This window comes from Gadus chalcogrammus, chromosome 10 (genome assembly GCF_026213295.1).
Source record: "Gadus chalcogrammus isolate NIFS_2021 chromosome 10, NIFS_Gcha_1.0, whole genome shotgun sequence".
Classification (NCBI taxonomy): domain Eukaryota; kingdom Metazoa; phylum Chordata; class Actinopteri; order Gadiformes; family Gadidae; genus Gadus; species Gadus chalcogrammus.
The window spans coordinates 5,466,073-5,492,864 of NC_079421.1; the positions used below are offsets into that span (position 1 = coordinate 5,466,073).

Consider the following 26,792-nt stretch of genomic DNA (forward strand, 5'->3'; position numbering starts at 1 on the left):
TATTGAAATATGAAATAATATATATTGCGATTATATATATATAGATATTAAGATTTATAACAAATATACATGTATATATATATAAAAACATCCCAGAAGTGCTCCACAAACTGGATTGAGGTGAGACCAAATAAGACCCTATAAGACCTCACAAGACCACATTGGACCACATAAGACCTTAAAAGACCACATAAGATCATATTACCCCACATAAGACTACATTAGACCACATATGACCACATAACACATGAGACACAAGACTGGTCTCCAGAGAGTGAATGTGTGACCCTGGTGCAGCCTGATCCACTTCAAGGTTGGACGTGTTTGCAGAGCTCTCGTCCTCCCGTGTCTGTTAGTTGGTTGAGTGACTGTCTGCTCTCCTGCTGACCTCTCGTTGACACGGCGCCTGGCGTCCCTTGAAGTACCGCTCCCTTGATGTTATTCTTATTTTAAGTTGCTCTATTCTCTGTCAACCCCAGAGCCTGTGGTGCGAGGGTATCCCCAGAGATCAGCAGTTCCTCAAAGCGCTGCTGAAGCCAGCGCCTCCTGCACCGGGTCGCATGCCTTCCCTTTTCTTCGGTCTGAACAACGACTGAACCGCGAGATGCTGCCACGTGATTGGCTGATTATATATGTGCATTTATGAGCAGGTGCGCAGGTGTATACTTGGGTAATACGGTCGCCACTGAATGGATGTGGGGACAGGAGCAGAAATCTGCATCTGAATTTTAAAATTAAACTTGTGTGTGTGTGTTTGTGTGTGTGTGTGTGTGTGTGTGTGTGTGTGTGTGTGTGTGTGTGTGTGTGTGTGTGTGTGTGTGTGTGTGTGTGTGTGTGTGTGTGTGTGTTTGTGTGTGGCGGTTGCAGTCAGTGTGTCTGGGCGGGGGGGGGGGGGGGGGGGGGGCTCTGCAAGATCTGGCAAGATCCAGCGAAAACAAACTAACTCAGGATGAGTTTACTGCAGCAGCCGACACAAAGAACCAGCGTGGAGTTCAGCGTGATGCAGAGCTGACCTGGCCTGCCCCTCCTGCCCCCCCCTGCTGCTCCGGAGGTCTGTGCTAAGTGCCCCATGGACCGAGGCCAACGCAGCTATTGGGAAGGAGCAGAAGTTTTTTTTTCCCATTATTTTCTTAAAGCCGGGCTCCCTTTGAAAACGCATCGGGCCGCTAGAAGCTATTCAGATCGATAGCCGGCTCACTTTGTGGCTACAGAGTCTGCCAGGGGTTCCCCCTCCCGGCCCAGCCAACACATCTCCGGTTCTCTTTTCCGGTCAAGTCAAATCTGGCTAAGCAAAATTGAGTTTGGGAGGGTGAGGTACTTGTTGAGGAGAGGAAAGCCTGTGGCTTATTTTCTAACTTTCATAGAATGGTGAATTGCGTCGGGCGGTTTTGATCAACACAGAATGCTTCTGATAGTGCTTTATGATTGACAGGTCTGACGTCCCGTGGTGAAGCTCCACGGTCTCTGGAGCTACTTCGGAAAATTTGTTCTCCACAGTTAAGGCTAAACAGCTGACATCAGTCGAACAATCGTACAACACGCTGAAGTAACAGACGTTGGTCGACCAATCGACACGATGAAGTGTTTTGAGTCATGAATCCTCCTGGGACCCAGATGGCGTAACCTGCTACACGACACGTGGAACCAGTGATTCACCGAGGGCTGCGTCATCTTTACCCACTTACTGCTGGTTGGGTCGCTTGAATTAAAAGTACTTTTGTGTGTGTGTGTGTGTGTGTGTGTGTGTGTGTGTGTGTGTGTGTGTGTGTGTGTGCGTGTGTGCGTGTGTGTGTGTGTGTGTGTGTGTGTGTGTGTGTGTGTGTGTGTGTGTGTGTGTGTGTGTGTGTGTGTGACCAACAGTTATTAAACTGATTGGATATTGATTCATGATTATTATTATTATTCTCCTGATAAAGTAGACGTCCTGGACCAGGACAAGTAACGAGGACACAGCTGAACAGCAGCAGCCTCACATTGATGCCAGCAGGCTGTGATGGCACAGATGTCTGGGGGCTGGGGGCCAAAGGGGAAGGGCCGTCCTGGGGCCCCTCCAGAGGGCTGGGGGCCGCCAGCGAAGGGCCCGTCCTGGGCCCCTCCAGAACAAACTTTCCCTGACAAATGGATGTTTTGAAACTGAGGCTTTTAGGAGCGATCGATTCTCTCCCCTCTACAGGAGCGGCAGGATGTTTGTCCGATTGCCTTTTTCATATTCGTGAAAGCATACAGACGCAAAAAATGAAACGCCTTCAGGCTGAATCTCCATTCATCTGAGGGCCGCTGCTGCCTTCCTTCATGCGTTCTTAAACCGAGTTTCTAGGTGAGAAGTCTTTTTTTCGAGCCGACGTCTGCAGAAGCAGGATGTTGCGTGATGGACGGAGCTAATAGGGGCCCCCTGTCCGGATGTGGCGTCCCCGGCTCGGGGGCCGCTCTGGCCCCCGGTCCCCCACCTCCGTGCCAGCGTACATCATTCATCTAAATATCTGCAGTGTAATCACTTGTGCAGTAACCCACCCCCGGTGTTCTCCACAGTGAATAACTTTAAAATGCAACTCAGCTATTTTTACTCTGGAGTGTCCACCTGTGTGTGTGTGTGTGTGTGTGTGTGTGTGTGTGTGTGTGTGTGTGTGTGTGTGTGTGTGTGTGTGTGTGTGTGTGTGTGTGTGTGTGTGTGTGTGTGTGTGTGTGTGTGTGTGTGTGTGTGTGTGTGTGTGTGTGTGTGTGTGTGTGTCCAGCCCGGGGAGCTGTCATTTAACTAATGCAGCTCTCCTGTCCCATGCAAAGGGGGGGGGGGGGGGGGGGGGGGGGGGGCTGATAGATAAAGGGGATCTGGGGATAACAGCGCCCAGCAGGCTGGTATCTTTGCCCCCTAATAGGGTATCAGTTAGTCATCATTACGACACTGAATGGACCAGCGCTCCAGTGACCACACAGCCCTCACCCAGGCCTTTGTAGAGCGTCAGTGGCACACGTTACACTCCCATGCAAAGACTCTGTGTGCGATTCTCTCCTTCCTTTGGTACATCATTATCATCAGGAGGGGAGCCTTAATTGGCCTCTGAAGGCTGATGCATCCTTTTCTCTGCTAATTGACTGGGAGTGGGATGAGATCAGGGGGGTTCGTGTTCTGGGTTGTAGAGATAATCTTTTGTTGGGTTCAAATCTGTTGCATTTTTCACCAGAGATGGTTGTGTTGGTTTTATTTGTTTTCCTCCTGGGTCTGTTGCTAGGGAGTAACCTAGGGCAGTTGGAGCTATATCGGGAGAGCTGTCGCTACCTAATCCATATGAGGAATCACACTAGACGCTTGGAATATTAATGGTATCACAGGCGTTCGTATAAACTGTTGGATAACAGCTTCTATACCAGACCAAATCAACAGTTCCCTGTATATCCCTCCCTATGGACACCAAGCTTGTTAAATGTTTAACAATGATAACCAGCCCCTGAATGATCAACAAGACACGGCCTGCTCGTTGTTCAAGATGATTTTTGTTTTTACTTGCATGTTGAAAGTAAAAGTATGACTTTGGGTTGGGTTGTGAACTTGAAGATGATATGGTGTAATGTTGTGCCCATCAGACATCCAACTGACTCCAAAACTCTGAGAACTGGAAGTTTAGTTCAAATTTTTTATTAAAAATAAATATACAGAAATACTAAAGTTGCATTAAAGGTCCCATGGCATGAAAATCTCACTTTATGAGGTTTTCTAACATAAATATGAGTTCCCCTAGCCTGCCTATGGTCCCCCAGTGGCTAAAACTTGCGTTCGGTGATAAACAAGCACTAGGTGTTCTGCTCGCCTTTGAAAAAACTGAGGCTCAAGCGTGCTGATTTGGAAAGTGATCCTCGGTGCCTTGGCAGCGAGGCTCCGGCGGGAGACAACCGCAGTCAACAATCGCGGGCAACAATCCCTTTCTCCTCCATGTCCTGGTTCAGTCTACTTCAGATTGATGCGGACGTGGAAGAACCAGAGACGTCGGAGAACCCGACGCGGTCGTTTGAGATTCATAATATCGTCTCGAGGCTCACACAGCTTTTGGCCATGATAATATATATTATATTATATAGATATCTATGTATAATATGATATTATTTAGATATAGAGCTCCAGGACTCCCGTGTGCTAGAATATTTACAGAACACGGCTAAAGGCTGTGTGCGCCTCGCCATTGCGATACATCCACTGTAAACAGAGAGCATGGTACCGTGGCTGCAAGCTGCTCAGGGCCACACCCCCACCCTCCTCCTTGACCCGCCTCTCTCCTCCTCATTTGCATTAAGGCTACAGACACCGAAACGGCGCATTTGGGGAAAGCTCAATGTGCGACTGGTTCGTAGTGGCTGTAATTCTGCACCACGGCTGAATTTTAGGATGTCTTAAAATACTGTGTTTGGGGCCTACTAATATCTATATTAAAGCATCCATAAAGTAGCATTCCATGGGACCTTTAAAATAAATTGTAATGCGACTTAGGTTTGATTCTTACATAATTTCCTCACTCTGCCATCTTTATTTTTATATACTAATATATAGTATTCTTTTTTTTTAAATGGGTTTGTACTTGAAACATCTTCACCTTCTCAAAAATAGTAAAAGTGTTAAGTTATTGTGTCACTAAGTCCAACCCGTAACACTGTCTAACCCATAACACTGCCCAACCCAGAACACTGTCCAACCCTTAACACTATCCAACCCGTAACACTGTCTAACCCAGAGCACTGTCTAACCCGTAACACTGTCTAACCCATAACACTGTCCAACCCGTAACACTGTCTAACCCATAACACTGTCTAACCCAGAGCACTGTCAACCCGTAACACTGTCTAACCCAGAACACTGTCTAACCCAGAGCACTGTCCAACCCGTAACACTGTCTAACCCAGAACACTGTCCAACCCAGAACACTGTCTAACCCGTAACACTGTCTAACCCATAACACTGTCCAACCCGTAACACTGTCTAACCCAGAGCACTGTCCAACCCGTAACACTGTCTAACCCAGAACACTGTCTAACCCAGAGCACTGTCCAACCCGTAACACTGTCTAACCCAGAACACTGTCCAACCCAGAACACTGTCTAACCCGTAACACTGTCTAACCCATAACACTGTCCAACCCGTAACACTGTCTAACCCGTAACACTGTCCAACCCAGAGCACTGTCCAACCCATTACACTGTCTAACCCAGAGCACTGTCTAACCCGTAACACTGTCCAACCCAGAGCACTGTCCAACCCATAACACTGTCCAACCCAGAACACTGTCCAACCCAGAACACTGTCTAACCCATAACTCCTCCATTTTGTTCCCAGACTAACATCCTGTTGAGCTTGGTCGTCCTGTACACCCGCAGAAGACAGATCACTCCGCGAATGGCAATTAAAACGACTTTCAGCACTTTAGAAACCAACTCTAGCCTCCTGCCGCTGGTGACACCTGGTAAGGGAGACGAGCAGGAGGGATGGCTCACAAGCAGCCATCGGGTTAGCCCATGTACCTCAGTGTACCTCGTTTCTAGGGCGAGATAGCGCTCAATAACTCCACGGAATTCATGTGTAGCTAGCGGCGCGGCGGACACGTCTAATTCATGCACAAATATTTCTTTGAAGGTCATTTCTGCTGTACCTTCCTGGTGGAATATGTTATTCAGGTCCATGTTTATTGGTTCTTCCAGTAGGCATCGTTTGTTTTGCTTTATGACCTCCCCCTTTGTGTGTGTGTGTGTGTGTGTGTGTGTGTGTGTGTGTGTGTGTGTGTGTGTGTGTGTGTGTGTGTGTGTGTGTGTGTGTGTGTGTGTGTGTGTGTGTGTGTGTGTGCGCGCGCGCGACCATGTGTGTTTGAGACCGTGTGTGTGTGTGTGTGCGTATACGTGTGTTTATCTTTAAAGGATTATTTCCCGTGGGATTTGAAGGAATGAACCCTCCACTCTGAGTTGAGCTCAAGAGTGCGACGGCACAGTTTGAGTCTTTCAAACCAAATCCCCCACAATGCAGCAGGAGGCCACTTCTCTCTCTTGTCAGTCAGCCTCAAGACAAGTGCTCTGGAGAGGCTCCCAGGAAGAGGCGTCTCCGAACACTCGAGGTCCTCACTGATGGGAGAGATAATGGAAGACGGTGGAAGGAGATGCGGGCTGCGGCAAGCCCTGTGGGCCCCAGCCCCCTCCCCGCTCACGTCCTCCTCCTCTGTCACCACAGACAAACATCGGAACCGTCGGCGGCCCGGCTGGCATTAGCCCACGTGGCGTTACACTCTCATAACATTCATCTGCACATTATTATGAAAATCTATGGGTGCCCTTCCCATTCTTTGGCTGCCCTGTCGTTATATCCGGTAACTTCCTTGTCAATCTCTGATTTAAATTAATTTAAAGCGATGCCTCAGGTACCACGATATAGCAAGGTCAGTGAGAGGACGGTGATCAGAAGGCCTGTGTGTGTGTGGGCGGTGGGTGTGTGTGTGTCTGGGTGTGGGTGTGTAGATGTGTGTGTGGGTGTGTGTAGATGTGTGTGGGTGTGTGGATGTGTGTGATAGTCTGGTGGGCTTTGTTGGTGTGTGTGGGTGTGTCTGCGTGCGTGCATGTGCTCGTTCTTGTGTGTGTGTCTCCGTGCGTGCATGGGCTTCTTTGTGTATGTGTGTGTCTCTGTATACACTTGTGAGTGTGTGTGTGTGTGGACGTGTCGGTGTGCGTGCATGTGCTTGTACGTGTGTGTGTGTAAGTGTGTTTGTCTACGTGTCGGTGTGCGTGCATGTGCTTGTACGTGTGTGTGTGTAAGTGTGTTTGTCTACGTGTGTGTGTGTGTGTGTGTGTGTGTGTGTGTGTGTGTGTGTGTGTGTGTGTGTGTGTGTGTGTGTGTGTGTGTGTGTGTGTGTGTGTGTGTGTGCCTGTGTGCCTGTGTTCGTGTGTGTGTATACGCCCGTGTGCGTGTGCACCCGTGAGTGTGTGTGGTCAGTCCACTGCACACTCGTGAGTGTTTCAACATAAATCACCCAGAATGCAGCAAGAAGCCACTCTGCTGCGTGCCAGTTGGCAGGCCGGCCAGTCAGTTCCCTCCTGCAATAAAGACCCTGGCTTCGAGTCGCTGAAGGCTGTCTCTGAGTCCACCGCCTTCCCCTGGGAGACGGGGCGGTGCTGCCTCCACACCTCCCCCCCCTCCCCCCTCCCCTCTCCAGGCATGTTAATGACCGGCGGTGCTCAGACACGCTGTAAAGACCTGATGAACCGACAGAGCACCTCGTGTGACTCCGCCTCCAGGAGCTCCACCCAGCGTCTCTACAGCGTGTTCTCTGCTCTCATCACGGCTCTAAACCCTGCTCTGGAGGTTTAACCTCGATGAGATGAGTTTAAAAAAAAAAAGAGGAACAAGTGGGTCGGCTAAGCTCGGGAGGCAGAGCAGGTTGACTGGTAAGCGGAAGGTTGCTAGTTCGATCCCCGGCTCCTCCTAGTTAAGTGTCGAGGGGTCCATCCAAGACAAAGTGTCGAGGGGTCCATCCAAGACACCTCACCCTGACTGCTCCTGACGCGCCGGCTGTCATCTTGCGTGGTTGACTCCGCCGTCAGGGCGTGAATGTGTGTATTAACCGATGTAAGTTGCTTTGTATAAATGTGTCTGCTAAATGCCCTAAATGTTAACGTAAGCAAGTGGAAAGAAGAGCCTACCAAAGAGAGAGCTTCGTTAGAGAGGAAGCCTGGTACGTCGACGTGAACCAAGAGAGATAAACCCAAGGAGGAACCCAAGTCCACACTGATCTAACACGTTCAACGGTGGTATCTGAGTAGAGAGTAGGTCTACAGCCGTAGACTGAAGGTTTGATTCTCAGGGTCGGCCTAGTGCCCACTAAGGTGGAGGCATAGACACCTCCGTTACTGCATGAATAAGATTCACATTGTCTCTTAGATGTATCGTGATTTACATGAATACTCATTTGAATAAATGTTTATAAAATGTATATTTGGGATCACGGTGTTCACCTTGCAAAGCATCACATCCACTTTTTCAATAATTAATTTGTCTTTTCAAGTTAGCTCTTTCAGTGAAACAGGTGGTGTTCTTTCAGATATATGAAACATCTACAAGGGAGAGGGGAGAGATCATTCCACAACAAACGAAGACATTAAAAGAATCTCTATAAAGCTATCTATAATATCAGCACGTCAGAGAGAGAGAGGGGGGGTGGGTCCTTACCATTGACAGTAAACGGATGCGGTTGATGAACAACTGGTCGGTTTTATGACATCTATAGGGTTAAATACAATTATTTTATTCACATGTAAAAATGTAGACATTCAAAACACGTATTCCGCCTCGAATAGCAAGCTCCAACCGAGACCATGTTGTTTTTTTATATAGAGAGATTTTAAAACCTGCGATTGGCAAAGTTACTGTGAATGTCTGGACAAGCATTAGTCGGATGGGAGGCTGATTATGTAAGAAAATATGCCTATATGGTGAGAAGGAGTAAAGTGATGAATCAATTAGCCTCATATTGTCCTCGCTTTGAACTTACTTCTCTGTATTCTCTCCAAGCACAGTCAGTGATTGTCACACAGCTGAATAATAAAGCTGCTGGGGGTCCGGGGGTCCACACAGCCCCCCTATATGATGCATGCCTCCACCGGGAATATGTCCTCGTACGCGGGCGGCTGCTCGCAGGGCAGCGGAACCGAGAAGGGGTACGAGAGGTTGAGGTCCGGGTCCGTACACGAGTAGCCCGGTAGCTCCAGGGACGGGTGGCCCCGGCACTGCACCTCGGCCCCTGTCTCGTCCAGCACGTTGAAAACCCCCAAGTTGATGTAAGACACCGGCTGGAAGTCCGCCGAGGAAAAGTCCCGCTCCTCGCGGTACAGGATCGCCCCGGTGCCCCGCCGCTGAGCCTGCCTGTTCCGGTAGAACTGCGCTGTCTTGTAGCTCTTGATCAGCAGCAGGTGGATGAGCCCCAGCAGGCACTCCAGGGTGCTAAGAACCGTGGAGACCACCAGACACCGTTGGTAATCCTTGAGCAGCTCGCACGCCGGGTTCACCACCGCGGCGTGCAGGCAGTAGTGGGAGTGTTTCCTCTCCACCAGAGACACGGTGTCCCCGTCCACCACCGCGCCGCTGAAGGCGGTCAGCACCCCCAGCAGGAACACCACCACCCCGAGCAGGAAGAAGTTCCTGCAGCCGGGTTTCTCCGTGCAACAGAGCAGCGCGGCGCCCAGCAGCGCCTGGCCGAAGCCCACCAGCACCCCGGAGTAAAACGCCCCGGCCGCGGCGCCCAGGTGAAAGTGCGCTCGCACGCCCGTGCCCAGGGAGATGCATCGTAATCCGACCACCACTTCGCTCACGGCACACACGAAGAGGAGGGTGCTGGAGAAGATGGTGCACAGACCTTTCCCACTCCACTTCATTATATTCCACCTCTGCTGCCACACTCGATCCTGCTCCACACTCCCTCATCCTCCCTCGTCCTCCTCGTAGCCCCTGGAAGCCCCCTCAGACCGGCGGGACATCATGTGCCGGGGACCCGAAGTGGTGGGCTGCTGCTGCCGGGGAGAAGGGTGATCATCTGGTGGTGGTGGTGGTGGTGCGTCTCCTCCTTCGCATTCCCGCTCCGGATCGCTGATACACACTATATCAATATTTAATCGGAGAGAACGTGCGTTATTTCTGCACTTGGACTATCGAGCAGCCAGATCCAGCCCATAAAGTGACGGATCGATCTTAATAATACACTTTGCGTCTGCTCTCGGCATCACGGGAGACGCACGCTGGTAAACAAGTTGTTTCTCTGCTCCTCTCCCTGTGGTGGTCTGACTGCAGCCCGTCGGATGACTGGATTTCTCTGCTCCTCTCCTCCTCTCTAGTCTGACTGCAGCCCGGTGGATGACTGTTTTTCTTTGCTCCTCTCCTGGTCTTAGCCTACTGCAACCTGGTGGATGGCTGGTTTGGTCTCCTCCTCTCTGGTCTGACTGCAGTCCGGTGGATGGCTGGTTTCTTTATGGTTATTTGCTGTCATGTGGTGTTGGTGGGGGGCTACGGGCGTCATGGATTCAACCGGTAAACGAGTCCGCCTTGATGCTCTTTCTCAGGGGACCATGGGAGATGGAATCGCACATAAGAGTAATCATCCTCATCATCCTTATCATCATCCTAATCACAATCCTCCTCATCATCACCCTCCTACTCGTCCTGATGGGTGGGCTCCTGTTTCAGGACCCTGGACGGCAGCCGGCCCCCACAGAGGAATTCATCACACATTCACAGGTCCCCGGTAACCTGTGTGTAAAAAAAAAAAAAAAAACGCCTTTAGTCCATTATCAGCAGTTGGAACCTCTCCGCAAATGTTGAATTAACGTTATTTTTATAACCTCATCGTTTAGAACTTCTTCAGAAAAACTTTGCCCTAAAACCCACACCGTCAAGGAAAAGTTGGGCAGCAACTGAAAAGGTTGAATGACTGATGAAAAAACCGTAGGAATCAAATAATGCATGACATGAACGAAAATAGGCCACACTATTTTAGAAAACTGTTGACTATTTTTATTCCGCTTTCAACTTGACATATTCAACATATAATTTTGGCCAACTTCGGAATTATAAGTCTTTCTGAAGTAGGCCTATAATCAATGCGTTGCATCGTTCTAACAAGTTGCTTTATTAATAAGAGATTTGAGGACTGAGGAATATCCGGTCCTATAGCCCAATAACCCATTCAATCATCAAGAACAATGCTTGTTAATATGTTGATCAATTTATTGTGCTACATTATCATTACCAAACACTGTACAGTCCTACAATTTAAAACAAAACCATTTGTGTGAGCACTTCTGCTGTGGAGCACAATGACAGCATTTTGGGTCTTTTCTCATTCAGCTAATCCCCGGAGTGAGTCAGAGGCAGACTGTCACTTATCATTTAGGCCTACAGGCTGTCAGGGGGGCAGGAAAGGAATTTAAACGGATGTTAGTCAAGATCACCCAAATTCCTAAAATGTATGTCAGACCATGCCAGACCATTGTACGGTGGAGGCCTACTCGGTTGTGCTGGTCCGTTTTAAACGAACCTCCCGAGCATAAGCATGTGGAATAGAACTCCTAACGTAAGTGGGCGCAAGCATTCACCACTAGGGTGGGATGACAAATAAAATACATAGAACAGGTGCAGTTTGATCCATGATAGCAGGGAAGGAGTGAAAGGACTCGCGCAGAGACAGAATAAACTACTTGCGTCGTGGGCAGCGAGGCAGTCGCTGCCTACAACGAAAGTCGTTTATTTCTGCTTTCTGCTGCCGTCATGCAGCAACAGCGCAACCTACTGGCGCTAGTGCGTCATCACCGATCAACAGGTGTAAAGGAAAAAAAAAATCATCAAGACGATCAGGTTACATTTTTTTAATCATGTCTTTTTACAATGCAGGTGATATTTCTATCAAAGCACAAACACAAACACGGCTCGTCTAGTTGCAATTCACACACAAAGCGACGCATCACTGAGTAACAGACTCTTAGAAACCGTCAGAAGTCATCCTGACCGGTCAGACCAACATGCACCTAAACACTTAGCTTGTTCCACTTTTACCGCTCCTTTTTTATTACCGCTACACAGCCAGTCGAAAGGCAGTTGTCCAATTAGATATCTTCCTCTTAAAAGGCAGACCAGTAGTCTGCTGATCCTTGACAATGTCGTAGCGAACTTGATGCGTTTGAGTCCGGTTTGAGTCTGGGTCGACGGTATCGGAGTGCACAGGGACACATCGCTGTAAACTTGAAGCTGTGGGCGCAGGGGTTATTCCCAGCCATGGTGTGGAGGATCACCAGGACTAGACTATGCTGTGGACCGGACTATGGTGTGGACCGGACCGGACCCGGGCTACGGACCGGAATATGCTGTGGACCGGGCTCCGGACCGGGCCGTGGACCCGCAGAGGGTTAACTCAGCTCCTGCTGGTCGGCAGCATCGCTGGAGGCGGCGTCCGACTGGGGGGCGGCGGTGGGGCCGTACTTGCTCTCCAGGGAGCGGCCCAGAAACAGCCAGTACTCCCTCCTGATGGTGTCCTTCACCTGGGCCAGCAGCGCGCACACCTGGCCACGGGGGGAGACGCAGTGAGCGGGGGGGAGATAGGGGGAGAAGGGACGGTTGTTTAGTGAAATGTGGGAAAAACGTTGCCTCGCTAAAGCATAAACCCACGGTGCTGCCAGATGTGTGCTGTTAAGTCCTTCAGGTTAATCAGGCCACTTAAAAACATTCAACGCAGAGGCTTGCTGGGAGTGGCCCTCGAGTCGCACCGGTTCCACTCAGCCGAACGCGAGGTGCTTTTGTGTCCTCTGAAGTGGGTCGGCCGTGCCAAGGGGGTGGGCGGCCGGACGCTCGTGATTAATGAGTCGAGTCGTTGTGCGTTTAAGCTCCCTTGAGTCTATTTATAATGACAATGTTACACTGCACCCACACACACACACACACACGCCGGCTGTACCTCCTGGGCCTGGTTGAGGGTGGCCCTGGTGTTGTTGGTCTCCAGGGCGTCCTCGTAGCTGTCCACCAGGAAGGCCAGGAGGTACGGGGAGCACTGGGTCTCCTTCAACTCCAGGACGCGCTCCAGGAGCCCGGGGTGGGACGACAGGCCCCGGTCCTGGAGGATCCTGGGGGGGGGGGGGGGGGGGGGGGGAGACACTAGGTCAGAGGGGGGGGGGGGGGTCCAACTTTGAGTCCTGGCTCCACGGTTACCAGGACTTCAAACAGCCGCCACACTGCTGCAGAGTGGGAGCTGGTGGGAGTGGGGAGTTTCACGTCAGGCTTACCCCTTTAGATAGTTCCACACGCTCTCGTTGTGCGGAGCCTTCCGGATCTGACACAGGCAGTACCTGGGGACACAACGCAAGGGAGGGTCGTTAAGTGACTCGCCTTCATTCATTGAATCACCAAGTGTATGATCACGTCATGCGGCAGAGTAACCAAGACCATGTCAAGGAAACGTAAAAGCGTGTCAAGGAAACATAAGGGGGAATCATTTACCCGTGATCCCATTAACACTTGTTAATGGGACTACCTCTCTGTGTTTATAGAAATTGGGTTAAGATTATGCACCTCCACTCTTTGGTCACAACAAAATCCATTCTTCTGGGATTTTGATTTACTGTGGTCATTGGTTAGCTGCTACCCCCTGAACTCCTCAACGAGCCATTGTTAGCATCAATTGAGGAGTTTCAGTAGGCGAGTGGAGAGGGCCGACTGCCCTGGGTGTAACAACACAACGAGGGGCTCGGCGGTGTCTACTCACTGGACCTCCCTGTCCAGGATGGCGGGGTCCGAGTAGCCCGTGGTGTGGGAGATGACGAAGTGCCTCTGGTTCCAGGCCGAGTTGTTCCTCACGTCCTCCTCAAGGAGCCTCTCCACGAACTCCAGCTCGCTGTCCCACAGCTTGTACTCCTGGGGGACGGTCAGCAGCACAGGGTGAGCCCAGCGCGCCGTCCCGTTCACCGGGTCGGGCGGCCATCCACTAAGGGGCCATCCACTAAAGGGCTGATTACGGTCCCGCGTTCACGCAGCGCAAGGGGGGTTACGGACCCGTTACGTCCTTGCGGACACCTCCTCGCGACGTGCCCCGACCAAAAATTGGAACCTTCCGTCGAGGCAACGCAGAAGCAAGGGCTGTGATTGGTCCACTCACTGAAACCGGACGCAGAACCCGAACAAGTTCACTACTGCGTCGCAGCGTCTGCGTGGTCCTTGCGTTGCGTGACGTGGGACCATAATCAGCCCTAAGGGGCCATCGATTAAGGGGCCGGACATGTTAAGGAAAACAATCCAACGATAAAAGCGCGATCCACAGGTAATCTAACACAAAGCCAAATGTGAGGGACAGGCCCACCTGAATGGGTGAATAATGTTTTATTTCAACTGCCTTTTAGGAAAGGATTGTACCCAAAGTGAGATACAATGATTCCAGGGACGGTTAATCATGCTCTTGTTGGCTCAAATTGGTACTGGGTGGCGACACTTAACAAGAAAAGAGTGGTTGGCTTTAGCACCAGGCAGAAACAGGGGCGGCGCGCAGGCGTACCTGGATGACCCACTGCCGGTGCTGCCAGGCGTGGTAGTTCTTTGCGTCTTGACTGAGAATGTCTGCGATGAACTCCAGCTCCTCCGAGGGGTCGCTGAGCCACTCCACCACCATGCGTCTGTGATGCCTGCAACCACAGGTTGGAAACGTCACATTGATGTTTGGGGTCGCTGGTCTTATTTTATCAAGACCTAGGAAATCGAGTGTATGACATGAAACTTTTGGGGCGGCACGTGGCTCAGGAGGTAGAGCGGTTTGGCTTGTAACTGGAAGGTTGCCGGTTCGATCCTCGGCTCCTCCTAGCTGTGTGTCGAGGTGTCCCCTGAGCAAGCCACCTCACCCTGACTGCTCCCGACAAGCTGGCTGTTGCCTTGCATGGCTGACACCGCCATCGTTGTGTGAATGTGTGCATGAACGGCTGAATGTTAGAAAAGCGCTGAATAAATGCAGTCCATTTACCTTTTACTTTATCTTTATGTAAAATACTTCTTATAAGCAAAAGTTTGCTGTTTTAGTTTACTTTTGTCAAGCCATGTCTTTATATTCATGTTTATAGTCACATTTGTCCACTTTACCTCTTAGGCCATAAATACTTAATGCGAAAACCCGATAAAGAATCAGCGCGTGTCAAAGTAATTGATCAAAAATATTGTTCTCCCTCTCCGACCGACTGCACTTACACTCTCAAGCCTGCACTCATCAGAGGTTGGCAGCGGTGGATCGATAAACAAGAGCCTTCCTGTCAGTGGGTTTGGGCATCGCTCACCACACTTGGTAGTTCTTGGGCTGTTCCTCGATGATGGCGGTGATGTACCTCATCTCCTGCCTCAGGTCCTTCTCCAGGGCCTGCAGCAGCACACGCCTGTAGTGCCTGGTAGGGGGGGGAATCACAGGGTACCTCACGATATGATACGCAAAACATGGCCCCCAGATATCGATAATATCATGACAGCGATTCTGCAATAATCAATTTATTTTTAAATAATCATATAACAATACATCACGATATATGTGTAACGAAGAACACATGATGAGTTTAAGTGCTGGATTTCATTCTTTATTCATGGTCCAAACAGAGTTTTTCAATTACTGATCTTTGGCTAGTTAACTTCTGTTCAAGTGTAACCTCAAGGAGGAGGGGAATCTGTTTGGAGTGCCTTATTTAAGTACTGAAAAATCTATATTTGGGGTGATATTTGAAGTCTAACCCTTCATGAATAAAGCATAAAAATGAAAAAGAAATTCTTAAAAATGAAAAAAAATGCATATATATTTATATCATTTTTAAATATATAGATATTCGGTACCAGTGTATCGATTCTCCTATGGCAAGAAGAAGGACGACGATATATCACTCTATTGATATTTTGATTTTGGCATGATGTGTAAGCAAAAAAGCATGATTTTGGTTACACAGAGACAACTTTGGCTGATATTGTCAGCATACTCACCACACAGTGTAGTTAGCTGCGTTCAGCTCAATGGCCTCAGCCGTCAGGGTGAACGCCCTCTCACTCTTCTCATCGTTCTTCAGTAGTGCACGGAAATAATCAAATACATCAGTAACTGCAGAAAGAAATGAAAGATAGTAAGGTTATTAACACGGTTATCCTTGTAGTTTTTGTGAGTGTTGGTGCTGATCTGCATGTTAAAAATAACCTTATTGTTATCTCAAATATAAATGCGAGATCAATTAATTTACACTTTGGAAAAGGTAGAACGTGCTCTAACATTTGAATTAGGCATATATGTCTTTGTGATAGGACTTTTCATCTCATTGGCCCAACTTTCTGTCCCAATAGTATGTTTCAGGTGAAGTATTTACACTTTTCAGAATATGCGATCTTCACGACGGGGTTCGGTCCATCGTCCTGGGGAACGGGCTCCAGGTCCGACCACTCTTTCCTGTCCCTAAAACACAAACCCAGCACCAAAGTAGTGGTGACAAACAATAAGGTTATTATTTCAATTGAAAAAATATATATGTTGGTTATATTGAGAAGTTTTAGTGTCAACTATGAACAACAGATAATCACTGCCTTTTATTTAATAGTAAAAAATGTCCTCCACACAATGCTACTCACAAATAGGGTAGGGCTCAGTGTTGCTGAATGTATTCGATGTGAACATGTGTTTTTATTGCTGAGCTGTGAACACTTCATTTATTACGTTGCTGCTGTGATGTGACGAATTAATGATTATTTATATACTTTTTTGCTGAGATGTGAACACTATTTACTTTATTGCTGAGATGTGAACACTATTTATTTGCTTTGCTGCGGAGATTTGGACACTATTTGTTTACTTTATTGCTGAGATATGAACACTGTTCGTTTACTTTATTGCTGAGATGTGAACACTATTTATTTACTTAATTGCTGAGATGTAAGCAAACGTCAGGTCGTTCCTCACCGCTAGCATTAGCAGGCTAGCCATGCAAACATTTACACTCTAAATGAACCAAGCGTTACCTGTAAAATAAATATTCGAAGGGATCACGTCCGTAATCAAAATCGGGATTTCCTTCGAGCTCCACGTCAAAGCCCTTCTCTTCTTTCAGCTCTAAAGCTTCATTCGAGCTCGCCTCCAGACCAGACATGGCTATCCACTCAACTAGCCGCCTCTGTGTAGTTTGCAGACTTAGGCGTCACTTCCGCAACGCCACTTCCGGTATTTCATTACAGTCCTCTTTATTCATTAGTATGTAGCACATTTAGACAATGTTTTCTTAAGCAGTAATGAAAAAGCTGTCAATATTTGCAATTTCTTATGCTCTATAAAATACAAACCCGACAGTTTCCTAGATAGGAGTGGAGGACTGGGTGGCGGAGTCCTCTACCCAACTGACTCGTATGAATCATCCGCCCACCGCTAATTGTCCATTATGTAGCACAGTGGCGGATTGCATATGTACCAGTTAGCCATCTCCATACTACTTAACTATTGAAACAATGAATTATCAAAGATCATGCTGTAAAGAATACAATGCAGCACTCTTATTTAAGCAACTTCTTAAAAGCAAGGTCAAGCTGAATTTTATTGTCATTGACAATTCTGAACATTATAAAAATAAATAGATGATTCACAGTCGGTGGATTGTAATACAAATTGTTATCAAAATTATGTCCAGAATGAAGAATTAAAGACATGCAAATCACCATTCAATTGACATATACATTTTCCTAATACCCATTCCACAGCAGTTATGACAAACAAAATGTGTTGACATAATGAGTTTGCCATTCCAAGAACACAGCTACGATGGCGGCTCGTTCCTTCAGATGGGCTTTCAGAATTGGCTTGACCAAAAAAAAAAAAAGAATATTTCAATGCTCGTCTTCCTTGTCCAGTCCATATTTCTCGATGTATCGGCTAGAAGAGAAAAAAAATACCAACTTCTTACAAATTAAACATAACCTCAAAAGCATTTACATTTAGGGGATTTTGCTGACACTTTTATCCCAAGCGACTTACAACCAATCATTCACACATCCACGCAGGGCGACAGCCAGCTCGTCAGAAGCATTCAATGGTGAGGGGTCTCGCTCAGGGACACCTCGACACTCTGGGGTTCGAACCAGCATCCTTCCGGTTATCAGCCAACCCGCTCTACCTACTGAGCTACTGTCGCATACAGCCCATCTATATTTAAGCATGGTCTTTCTATAGGACCAGAGTCTACAACATAGTCCTAATACATCTCCAGTGAGCCTCATCAGTACCAATGGTCACGGTGGGCTTGCGGCCGTCGTACTCCTGGGACCAACGTACCTTCTTGCGTAGTTGTACAGCGCGTCTTTACGCTCCTGCAGTGACATGTGTCGGTCGGTTGGCGATTTCCCAAAGGATTTGGCAACGGGCTGCAAAGGACCAAAGGTCGGGTCAGTCACATGACAACGTACAGCTGGATAGTCATTACGTCATTGTAGCACGATACACTGGTAACATCAAGTTAATGTGGAGGACTTGGTTAATATGCATCCATAGCTGGGAGGAATGACTTGGATGTTCGCCTACATAAAAGTGCCCATGGTTATATCTGTTCCAAAAGTTGATGGTAGAGTAACGTCCAATCCCATTTCAACCCCTTACCCCTCCCCCTTGTTTTGAAGGGGTAAGGGGTAGAAATGGGATTGGGCCTAAAGTTGGTCAGTCACACAAATTCTAAATATTTCCCTGAACCAAAAAGTGAAAGTGGGGGTTGGACCTTGGCAGTGGGCTCGTATGAAAAGGGGGAGGAGTTCACGGATGAGCCGAACGAGGAGGCTCCGGCAACGCTGGCTTCCAACGCAGAGTCCTCAGAGAGTTCCAAGAGGTTGGTGATCGTCGTGTCCACACAGTTGGTTTTCACTGCAAGAGAAGGCCAGCATTCAGTCGCGGTTTCTAGAGCTTAAACACCAATATCAATTTATTAGCATTGTCCAGCTTCATATTGTTGTGGGTAGGGCTGCAACAACGAATCGATAGAATCGATAAAAAACGATTACTAAAAGAGTTGGCAACGAATTTGGTCATCGATTCGTTGTGTCGCGCGTTTAATACGTCACTCGTAGGCGCTGCACTGTTTACAGGTTGGTTCATGCAAGCTTTATTGTGAGCGACCACAGCTTGTATTTTGGTAATATCTTAACACTGGACTGTAGGCCTATATAAAAGTGTTGCACCTTCACTGTCTTTGGGTTAAAAAAACTCCTTCAACTCAGTATCCGTCTAGTCCAACCGAAAACTCTGTCTGCTGCTGCTGCTGCATACGGTGTGCAGACGGGCTCGGAGTCGGCACCGCGTGCATCAACAGTCATTCAAAGCAGCGGTAGTAATCATACAACCGGACGGTGTAGAAAGTCCCGTCAGTTAAATAGTAATTCAGTTTTAAAATCCATTTTAAAATCGGCAGGACATAGAGCTAGTTAACTTAAAAAAATAAAAAAAAAACTCAAATGTGATGTGTTCAGGTCGGCTTAGTAATATGATTGATGTGTTCAAATGCAACAGAATTTTATTTATTTTTTGAGATTTTGGTGAAAACTTGTTTTCCCAGCAAAATAAAATAGATAGTAAAGATGGAATTATGATCTGTTTAACGTCCTATCTTGAACTATGATCATCTTATGAGCAATTAAAGCAATAATACAAGTTCTTTTTCAAGGACTCTCGAAAATGGTATCAATAGGTTTGACCAGTTAACCATGGATATCCCTTATATTTTAACGGCGTAAATAGTTTTATCGCGCAATTAACGCAAATGTATTAATTAAAAAAATATTTTTTTATTTTTTTCTTTGGCTCAAAACAAAGAAGTAGTAACCTGACTGCTATGTTCAAGGCAGTATGTTTGTATGTTCATCGTTTAATTGCACTATAGGCATTTTTTTTGTATTGTCCTGTTTTGATCAGTATATGCCAATGTTGTTATCAATAAAAAAACATTTGCACAAGGCAAGCCGATGCACTTCTAGCATCTACCATTGTTAGCACTTTGAGATCATTGAATTAATATAAAGTGCGTTATAAATAAAATGTATTATTATTATTACTTCTCCATATTGATAAGAGCATTAAAATGAGAACAATTAATGGGACAAAGAAATCAAGGGATATTTAGCATAGAAAAAAGATTTGAGATTAATCTCGATTACTCGCGATTAATCGTGAGTTAACTATGACATTAATGCGATTAAATATTTTAATCTCTTGACAGCACTAATATATATATATATATATATATTTAAATAAATGTATATGATACATTGTATGTTTTTGTGTCATTTTTTTATTATTTATTATTACTTTTAATAGTTCCGGGACGTTGGAGCAATAACATGGTGATTTTACACTTCAGTCTGCACTGTGAATTTGAAGTAATGTTCAGTTTTTGAATAAAGACGCGGCAATTACAAATGTTTCTTTTTTTTATCCGATTCATCGATTAATCAAACAAATAATCGACCGATTAATCGATTATTAAAATAATCGTTTGTTGCAGCCCTAGTTGTGGGCTGCATGGGGCGGTACATACCCAGGTCTCTAGCGATGACGTTGAGCGGGACATGGGGCAGGACGTCCTTCACCTGCTGGGCCATCCTGATGATCCTCGGCTCCTCCGTGCCCAGGTTCTGGGCCATGAAGCCCCTGGCGATGGAGCCGGGTCCCACACCTGGATGCACACAACCAGAGGGCATCAGCACCCCGTCGTCTCACAGTAGAGCCGTCTCTGTGGGCTGGTGGGCCACATTACCTGTGGAGGTCTGTGGCGGTCTGTGCCGGTTCCTCTTGATGTGTTCAGCCTTGTCAGACTTTGTCACTTGTGTGGCGGCCACACCGAGCTCCCTGGCCAGAAGCTTAAAGGAAAGCACAAACCCCCTGTGTATTAAGTAACGCTTCGTGCGTTCCATTTCAATGAACTTGACTCTGAAAAGGGAATAATGCAATGCCAGTTTTCTCATCATATTCCGGTTACGTATCAGGTATGATGATAAAATCTTTAGAGAAAAAGTGAAGTTCTATTGATCGCAGCTTTTAGCTTGGGTACGACACAGCAGTCTTAAGCCTTTGTGGAACTTCAATTGAGTTAGCCTCACCATAGCAACAATGTCTATACTCGTCAGGGGACACAAACGTATGCACTATCCACAATTAACTTTCCTAAAAATAAATAAGAAATTAGCAGCTTGTTTTTAATAATGGGCCCTGGAAATACTTGCAATCCCATTAACGGACAGCCAATTCGCCCCAACATATATACAGCCTTTTGCCCAGATCCCAACCCAATATTTTACCTCCTGGATTCTGCTGGCAAACTCTTGCACAGATTCCCCTTCTTGTCTTGACACAGGTGGCAACCAACTAGAAGGGACCAGGACAGAGAACACATTTAAGCTGTAATCATGGGATGGGATGGAGAATAAAAAAGTATATATTTATTAGTGAAGGGAAGTGATTTGAAACCTAATTCCTTACTTAAGAAGTGTGGAGTGTAGTTATTGACGACACCACAAGAACTAATGGCTACAAAAATAAACTTACTTGTTTTACGTCAGTTTGAAAGTAAGCCATAGGTGTATGCTAGAACTGTTCAATAGGCCCAACCAAGTTTTCTGGTTCAGCAAGTGTTGCCATTTTATTCATGACCTTAATCAAACTGCCGCCACTGACATCATTTACCTGAGAGTGCTACACCTTCAGATTACACAAGCCAACCAAATGTATACAAAGGAAAGGCTTGGGATTGTTATGGCATTACATCAGTAGTATAAATAGGCTGTTTCAGTGCTTTGTTACATCCAGACCGTGTATGCCCTTAAGGTATAGGGATGCGGGACGTGATGTGGAGATAGAAGCCGTTGCCGGTAGAAATAATGGAGGAAATATTTAGTACCTTACATGATACACTGTACATGGGACAAAAAATGTCCACAAGAGTTCCATGAGCCAACTGGAATCTGGTGTGCTCTGTAGAAGTGAGGAAAACATTTAAAGCCAACGAAGTTGGGAATGATTATGCTGAATAATAATAAAAACAGTTATTCTCCAAGGGTTTTTGAAAAGGAGGCATCAAATGAAAAACTAATAACATTTTCATTTTTGAGAGTTGGTCACAATTCAACCCCATATTTTGACCAGTAGGTTTTTTATAAGAATTTGACTGGAAAACCTTAATGTGGGCTGGATTCTGGATCTTTAAACTAGCAGGACGTAAAGAGGGAGGGTGAATGGAACTCTGTCTTGACCACGTTTTCTCCTCTACTGGCTCCCCACAAGGCTGTGTGCTTTGGCCCCCCATTATTTATCCCTCTACACAAACATGTGTCTGAGAAGCTGTGACTAGTTAGTCGACTCAAGGACACCGAGACAAGCAACAGCCCGGGCACACACCACTTTATCAAGTGGTGTGAGCAGTCCTCTCTTCAATTAAACATATCCAAGACAAAAGACATCACTGGTTGTAGAAGACATGCTCACACACATGAAGTCACATCCACTAAATGGTACAATCGTACTGATACCGTTGGACCAATAATCCACTCAAAACTTTGAGGCACATTGTTAAGCAATGTGCAAAAAGGTTGATTTTGTTTGAGGAAACGGTCCTATTTCCGAATTGATAACACCATGATGGCCTAATTCTACAGTGCTTTTATTGAGTCGATCTTATCTTTTGTTTTGTGGTTTGGATACTCATCTTTAAAAGGAAGTCGATTATCTGTGTTGAATCGTTAAATGTTCGAGTAGGCCGATCGGTGAGTCACAGTAACCCGGCGTCTCTGAACACCAGGCGGTCACAGTGGATCACCGGCTTCACTTTACATGACACCATCCACCCACTGCACGGTGAGATTCAGCCTCTTCCTTCAGGGTGAAAGTTTATGGTCCAGACGCTGGACTACAATTATAACCCAGATGCATTCCCAGCAGAGACAGAAGGATTATAAAGGGTCCCCATCACCCCGGCAACAAACTTTTTGTGACCCTCAGGTCGGGCAGACGCCTGCACTGTCACAAAACACGCATAGAGAGACTGAGGAACGTTTTTTCCCTCAGGCAATCAGAGCCCTGAAGTCACTAAGTGATAACGGATAAAATGCCCACCAGAGCAGAACACTGGATAATCCCCCAGAACAAAGCGGTATAGCAGATAGTGTCAAAGCAAGATATAGAAGCTTGTCCATTTCCAGTTTTTGTGATGTGTGGAACCTCAGAACTTCTATTTGTTACCTACTGTGTGTTTCAATTTAAAACATGTGTGTCAAGATACACACCTCGGATACTGCAGGCAAAAAGTAAAGCCACCTGAACTACAACATAGTAAAGTGTCCTGTAGCGATAATAAAGCATCTGCTAAAAGCGGTGACTTGACACATTATTCACGGTGTTAAACAGGGGGATCAGAGAGTCACGCTGTTAAATAACTTTACCAGAGCAAGCAGCGGCCTGGTCACCCGCAGGGCTACGGGCTGAATGGGATCAGTCAGTGAGAAAGGCCAGGAGCTGCAGGAGAGAGGAACGTTTCTTGTGAAAAGGCAATGGAATGAAACATTAGAAAGAGATGATTGTGTCAAAAACAAACATGGCACCGATCACAAGAAGATGTTGAATTTGTTGAAATACCCCACAATGTAGTAAGGCTGTTTGATGCGATAATTATTCATTGTTTGATTTCCTTGGAAACGTCCAATAGCTGTCGTCAATACTGATAATTGGATCAGAGATTAAATGTCCACATCGCATGAAATATGCAGTTCTCATATCACAATACCCCATCTCATAATCCTTCTCATATTCAGCGTGTAGGAGGAGATTTGATAACGCAAGATAGCAATTACCCTGCTGCAGATTGGTCTGATTGGAGCGTGTGAGGCACGCAACCCAAATCCTACTTAAGAAGCCACTAAAGAAACTCTCGTAGCGAGCGCTGGGCGGGCCCCCACCTGAACTTGAGGAGGCCGGCGCGCCCGTTGGTGGTGTCCTCCTCGGGGAACAGGAGCAGGGCCGGGGTGCCGTCGGTGGAGCAGTACCTCTGGAGAGTGTCGGCCAGGGCCGTCTGCCCTGGGGCTGAGTGCATCTCCATGAAGCCCCTGGCCCAACACACAAAGCCTGTGGAGCCGCCCGTCTGGGGCTGGAGGACAGAGAAGGGAGGACATTCAAACCGAGAGGGTATCATTTGTAAAGAAAACAAATGTACATTCCCCAGTCATATATCACTTGTTTAAATGACTATTAAAATCAACAGCCCATTGAGAATCCACTTGTAGAACATCGAGTAAGCCCATTGATACGGTATACGTAAATAGTGTTTTTACAAATAAACCACAACCCTCACGTCTCCAACATAGACCTCTGAAAAATAATCCCGCCGCCAAGGCTCCCGGTTCCCTCGGGCAAATGTCTATCGGAAATAACATGGGGTTTTTGAAAGATCGTACACATCAAACTCGTTTAGAACTACACACCTTTTCAATCTAGTTTCGACTGGGTTTTTTGAATTGTCGGTGCCACTAAAAGTATCATTAATAATTGTTTACTACTTTAATGGCACCGACAATCCAAAAACCCAGTCGAAACTAGATGGAAAAAGTGTGTAGTTCAAAACATGATGCAGATTTTACTTCTTCACCACCTACAGTTTGTTATCTACGATCTTTCAAAAATGCCATGTTATTTCCAATAGACATTTGACCGAGGGAACCGGACTTATTCTTCAGAGATCTATAACCCTCTGAAGTCGTGTGGAGCGGTAAGTAGGGAGCTGGGACACTATTGGAACACGGCCCCAGTGGTACTTTGTTAATAAATAGTGTATCAGACACTCACGGTGCTACAGGGGGTGAGCAGGTTGAGGAGGTTGTGGTCGAACTCGGTCACGTGGTTACATATGTACAGCTTGGTGTTCTTGTCTCTGGAGAGGGGATCCTTCTGTCTGACATGCATTCCCAGCACCGAACACATGATCCTCACCAGAAACCTGTCTCGGACGGCAACAAGTGAGCAAAGCAATACGAGTCCCGTTTGAATCTTAGCTCCAAGGAGTGGGACTTGATATACTCCTGTCCATTCCACCTTTAAGTGATTATGCTTCTTGGTACATACGTGCAATTACCTTTCCTGCTGTAGTCAATAATAATTCATACATTGATAAATAAACATTATTAATTTCGTTTTTTCTTACTTGCATTGGCATTTAAATGGGAGTATTACGATAAGCATACATGTGTTATATATTCAAAAATGTAAAGCAACAGCTCTCACAGCGAACGTCAAGCTCTATTTTTCTTCATTCTCCTGATGTAATGTTCGAGTGAGTCTTCATGGATACCACATGTGTCTAGATACAGATGTTGTTCATTCCTAATTTTAAAGGATGAAGAAATGAAAGCCATATGGAATAGTGCCCGTCAAATAGGTACTTAATTTATTCAACGTTGGCTTCCATCTTGAATCGACATTGACATCCATTGCATGTCTATTGTACAAACTCCACATCTACCGTCTAGATTGAACACACCTACTGAGATATAACATACCGGCACAGGTGACTTCAATTGATGATAATGCAAGACTAAATTAATGGCATGTACACCTACAGCATTTGAATTCAGACGATGTTTTAATAGGTACCTTCTTATAAAACTTTCAGGAAGAGCACAGCTAACCAGGAACACATGGACCCCGATGAAGATCCGCAGTAACATCAAACAAACACCAACAGGAGCGTAGAGGAGGACAAGAAGGAGAAGGAGTCCATCTTTTGGAAACCTGCATCAAAAACACCATGGCATCATTGGACATCCAATCGATTAATATCTAATCATTCATCTCTTGTTTGTAGCGAGTTCAACTATTTTAGCTCATCCATGTAAGCAATCATTTTTAATATATTATTTACTTGATCTTGTATTGTTGCTGCTATGTGGCTGTTGAGGAACCAAGCCAAGGAATTGTTCTGTTGTGAACTTGTACAATAAGATGTAATAAAAATAATTCCGAGGTCCACGTAAAGGTCCACGTTACATTCCTGACTGTTATACGACTCAACGACATCAGATTCACTTTGACCAACTTTCTTTATGAGGGGGTACTCGTGAATACGTCCTCATGCAGAGCATTCTCTGGACTGAACCCCAGAATGTGTCCAACCCTAACCCTCATCTAGGACTTTGTCAGGACTGAACCCCAGAATGTGTCTAACCCTAACCCTCATCTAGGACTTTGTCAGGACTGAACCCAAGAATGTGTCTAACCCCAACACACATCTAGGGCTTTGTCTGGACTGAACCCCAGAATGTGTTGTGACACCGGCGAGCTGATCCATGAAGAGTGTGTTGACGTCAGCACTGACGGCTAACCGATAGCTCGTTAGCATAGCTTTGATAGCTACTTCAGTGTAGCCTCAGCCCTGTTTGAACAGATACGTAGTGAATTCTAAAAAAAAAATAACAGTCGTACAACCGATCTGTGAGGATAAAAAAGGGCAACAGGCCACGACAGTACTTTTTTGGGGGGGCAGCCAGGTTAGATTCAGACGTTAGCTTACTCACCGACGAAAGTCAAACATGTCCTGGATCCCCCGGGACTCCATGGCTGCTCAGTGGGCCCGCCGGGCGACTACCAGCTCAGGAAAAACACGCTGCTACCGAGAAATACAATCTGCTTGGTCATTATTATTAAACCAACGGGTGGCTGAAGTCTAACTAGCTGGTCGAATCGGTTTCGTTTGTTTACGGGATGTTGCGCTCCGTCTTCCCGAGGATATCCGTTTGGGCTGCAGCGACCTTTCAGAGTAAAAGCCCCCCCCCCCCTCGATGATCGGAACAGGAGGACTTTGTTGCCCTCTCGTGGCGGTGTTTAGCATCAGGAACAACAGGTCTGGTCTGAATTGTCCATTTCGATTATGGACGGGGTATTCATCACCATGGACCGGTGTTCATACTCATACATTTAGCTTGTTGATCAAATCACACGTTTTTAAAAAAAAAACCTGATGAAAAGCAGTGTTCTGGTGCCATGATATGGTTTAGAAAATTCAGCAGGGGGCGCTGCTGTTCTACTGATGAAACTGCAACATCCCAGACGCACAGCAAAACAACAAGTCAACAGTCTTGAACGAATATCAATGGAGAATGTGAATGATTCTAGAGATTTATTGATACACTTTTGTAATAATGGAAATCGGTGTGATAATATCAATGAAATTTGTAATAATATTGTGGTATATTGTCTCTATATTACACATTCTAATAATAAAGATGTTTGCGT

General features: G+C 46.5%; 3 protein-coding genes across 3 annotated transcripts; all 3 read right to left on the bottom strand.

Annotated features, from left to right (window-relative positions):
* Window positions 1-8,204: 8,204 nt before the first annotated feature.
* LOC130390873 (transmembrane protein 271-like) lies at window positions 8,205-9,878 on the bottom strand. Its single transcript, XM_056601039.1, has 2 exons — window positions 8,511-9,878; window positions 8,205-8,240 (listed from the first exon to the last, which is right to left on the bottom strand). The coding sequence occupies exon 1, from the start codon at window positions 9,388-9,390 to the stop codon at window positions 8,599-8,601; it is 792 nt and encodes a 263-aa protein (XP_056457014.1). The 5' UTR covers window positions 9,391-9,878; the 3' UTR covers window positions 8,205-8,240; window positions 8,511-8,598.
* A 1,451-nt stretch (window positions 9,879-11,329) lies between these two features.
* On the bottom strand, window positions 11,330-16,641 carry fnta (farnesyltransferase, CAAX box, alpha). Its single transcript, XM_056600368.1, has 9 exons — window positions 16,514-16,641; window positions 15,868-15,953; window positions 15,494-15,608; window positions 14,809-14,913; window positions 14,043-14,169; window positions 13,260-13,408; window positions 12,781-12,843; window positions 12,456-12,621; window positions 11,330-12,063 (listed from the first exon to the last, which is right to left on the bottom strand). Exons 1-9 carry the CDS (start codon window positions 16,639-16,641, stop codon window positions 11,911-11,913), a joined length of 1,092 nt encoding a protein of 363 aa, XP_056456343.1. The 3' UTR covers window positions 11,330-11,910.
* A 680-nt stretch (window positions 16,642-17,321) lies between these two features.
* aup1 (AUP1 lipid droplet regulating VLDL assembly factor) lies at window positions 17,322-26,304 on the bottom strand. Its single transcript, XM_056600367.1, has 12 exons — window positions 26,075-26,304; window positions 25,155-25,292; window positions 24,351-24,501; window positions 23,468-23,655; window positions 22,955-23,027; window positions 21,418-21,491; window positions 20,819-20,885; window positions 20,278-20,380; window positions 20,059-20,196; window positions 18,250-18,392; window positions 17,814-17,902; window positions 17,322-17,414 (listed from the first exon to the last, which is right to left on the bottom strand). Exons 1-12 carry the CDS (start codon window positions 26,113-26,115, stop codon window positions 17,369-17,371), a joined length of 1,251 nt encoding a protein of 416 aa, XP_056456342.1. The 5' UTR covers window positions 26,116-26,304; the 3' UTR covers window positions 17,322-17,368.
* Between the last annotated feature and the right edge of the window lie 488 nt (window positions 26,305-26,792).

What these genes read in the sequence shown, in the direction of transcription:
- LOC130390873 (XM_056601039.1), bottom strand. Translation starts at nt 9,390, where the DNA reads ATGAAGTGGAGTGGGAAAGGTCTGTGCACCATCTTCTCCAGCACCCTC.
- fnta (XM_056600368.1), bottom strand. Translation starts at nt 16,641, where the DNA reads ATGTCTGGTCTGGAGGCGAGCTCGAATGAAGCTTTAGAGCTGAAAGAA. An exon ending in GCAGCTAACTACACTGTGTG is followed by an intron (nt 14,914 to 15,493) that starts GTGAGTATGCTG and finishes CCCCCCTACCAG; the next exon opens with GCACTACAGGCGTGTGCTGC. An exon ending in CCCTCAACCAGGCCCAGGAG is followed by an intron (nt 12,064 to 12,455) that starts GTACAGCCGGCG and finishes CCCCGTGGCCAG; the next exon opens with GTGTGCGCGCTGCTGGCCCA.
- aup1 (XM_056600367.1), bottom strand. Translation starts at nt 26,115, where the DNA reads ATGGAGTCCCGGGGGATCCAGGACATGTTTGACTTTCGTCG. An exon ending in TGCTCACCCCCTGTAGCACC is followed by an intron (nt 23,656 to 24,350) that starts GTGAGTGTCTGA and finishes TCTGTCCTCCAG; the next exon opens with CCCCAGACGGGCGGCTCCAC. An exon ending in ACCGCCACAGACCTCCACAG is followed by an intron (nt 20,197 to 20,277) that starts GTAATGTGGCCC and finishes GTGTGCATCCAG; the next exon opens with GTGTGGGACCCGGCTCCATC.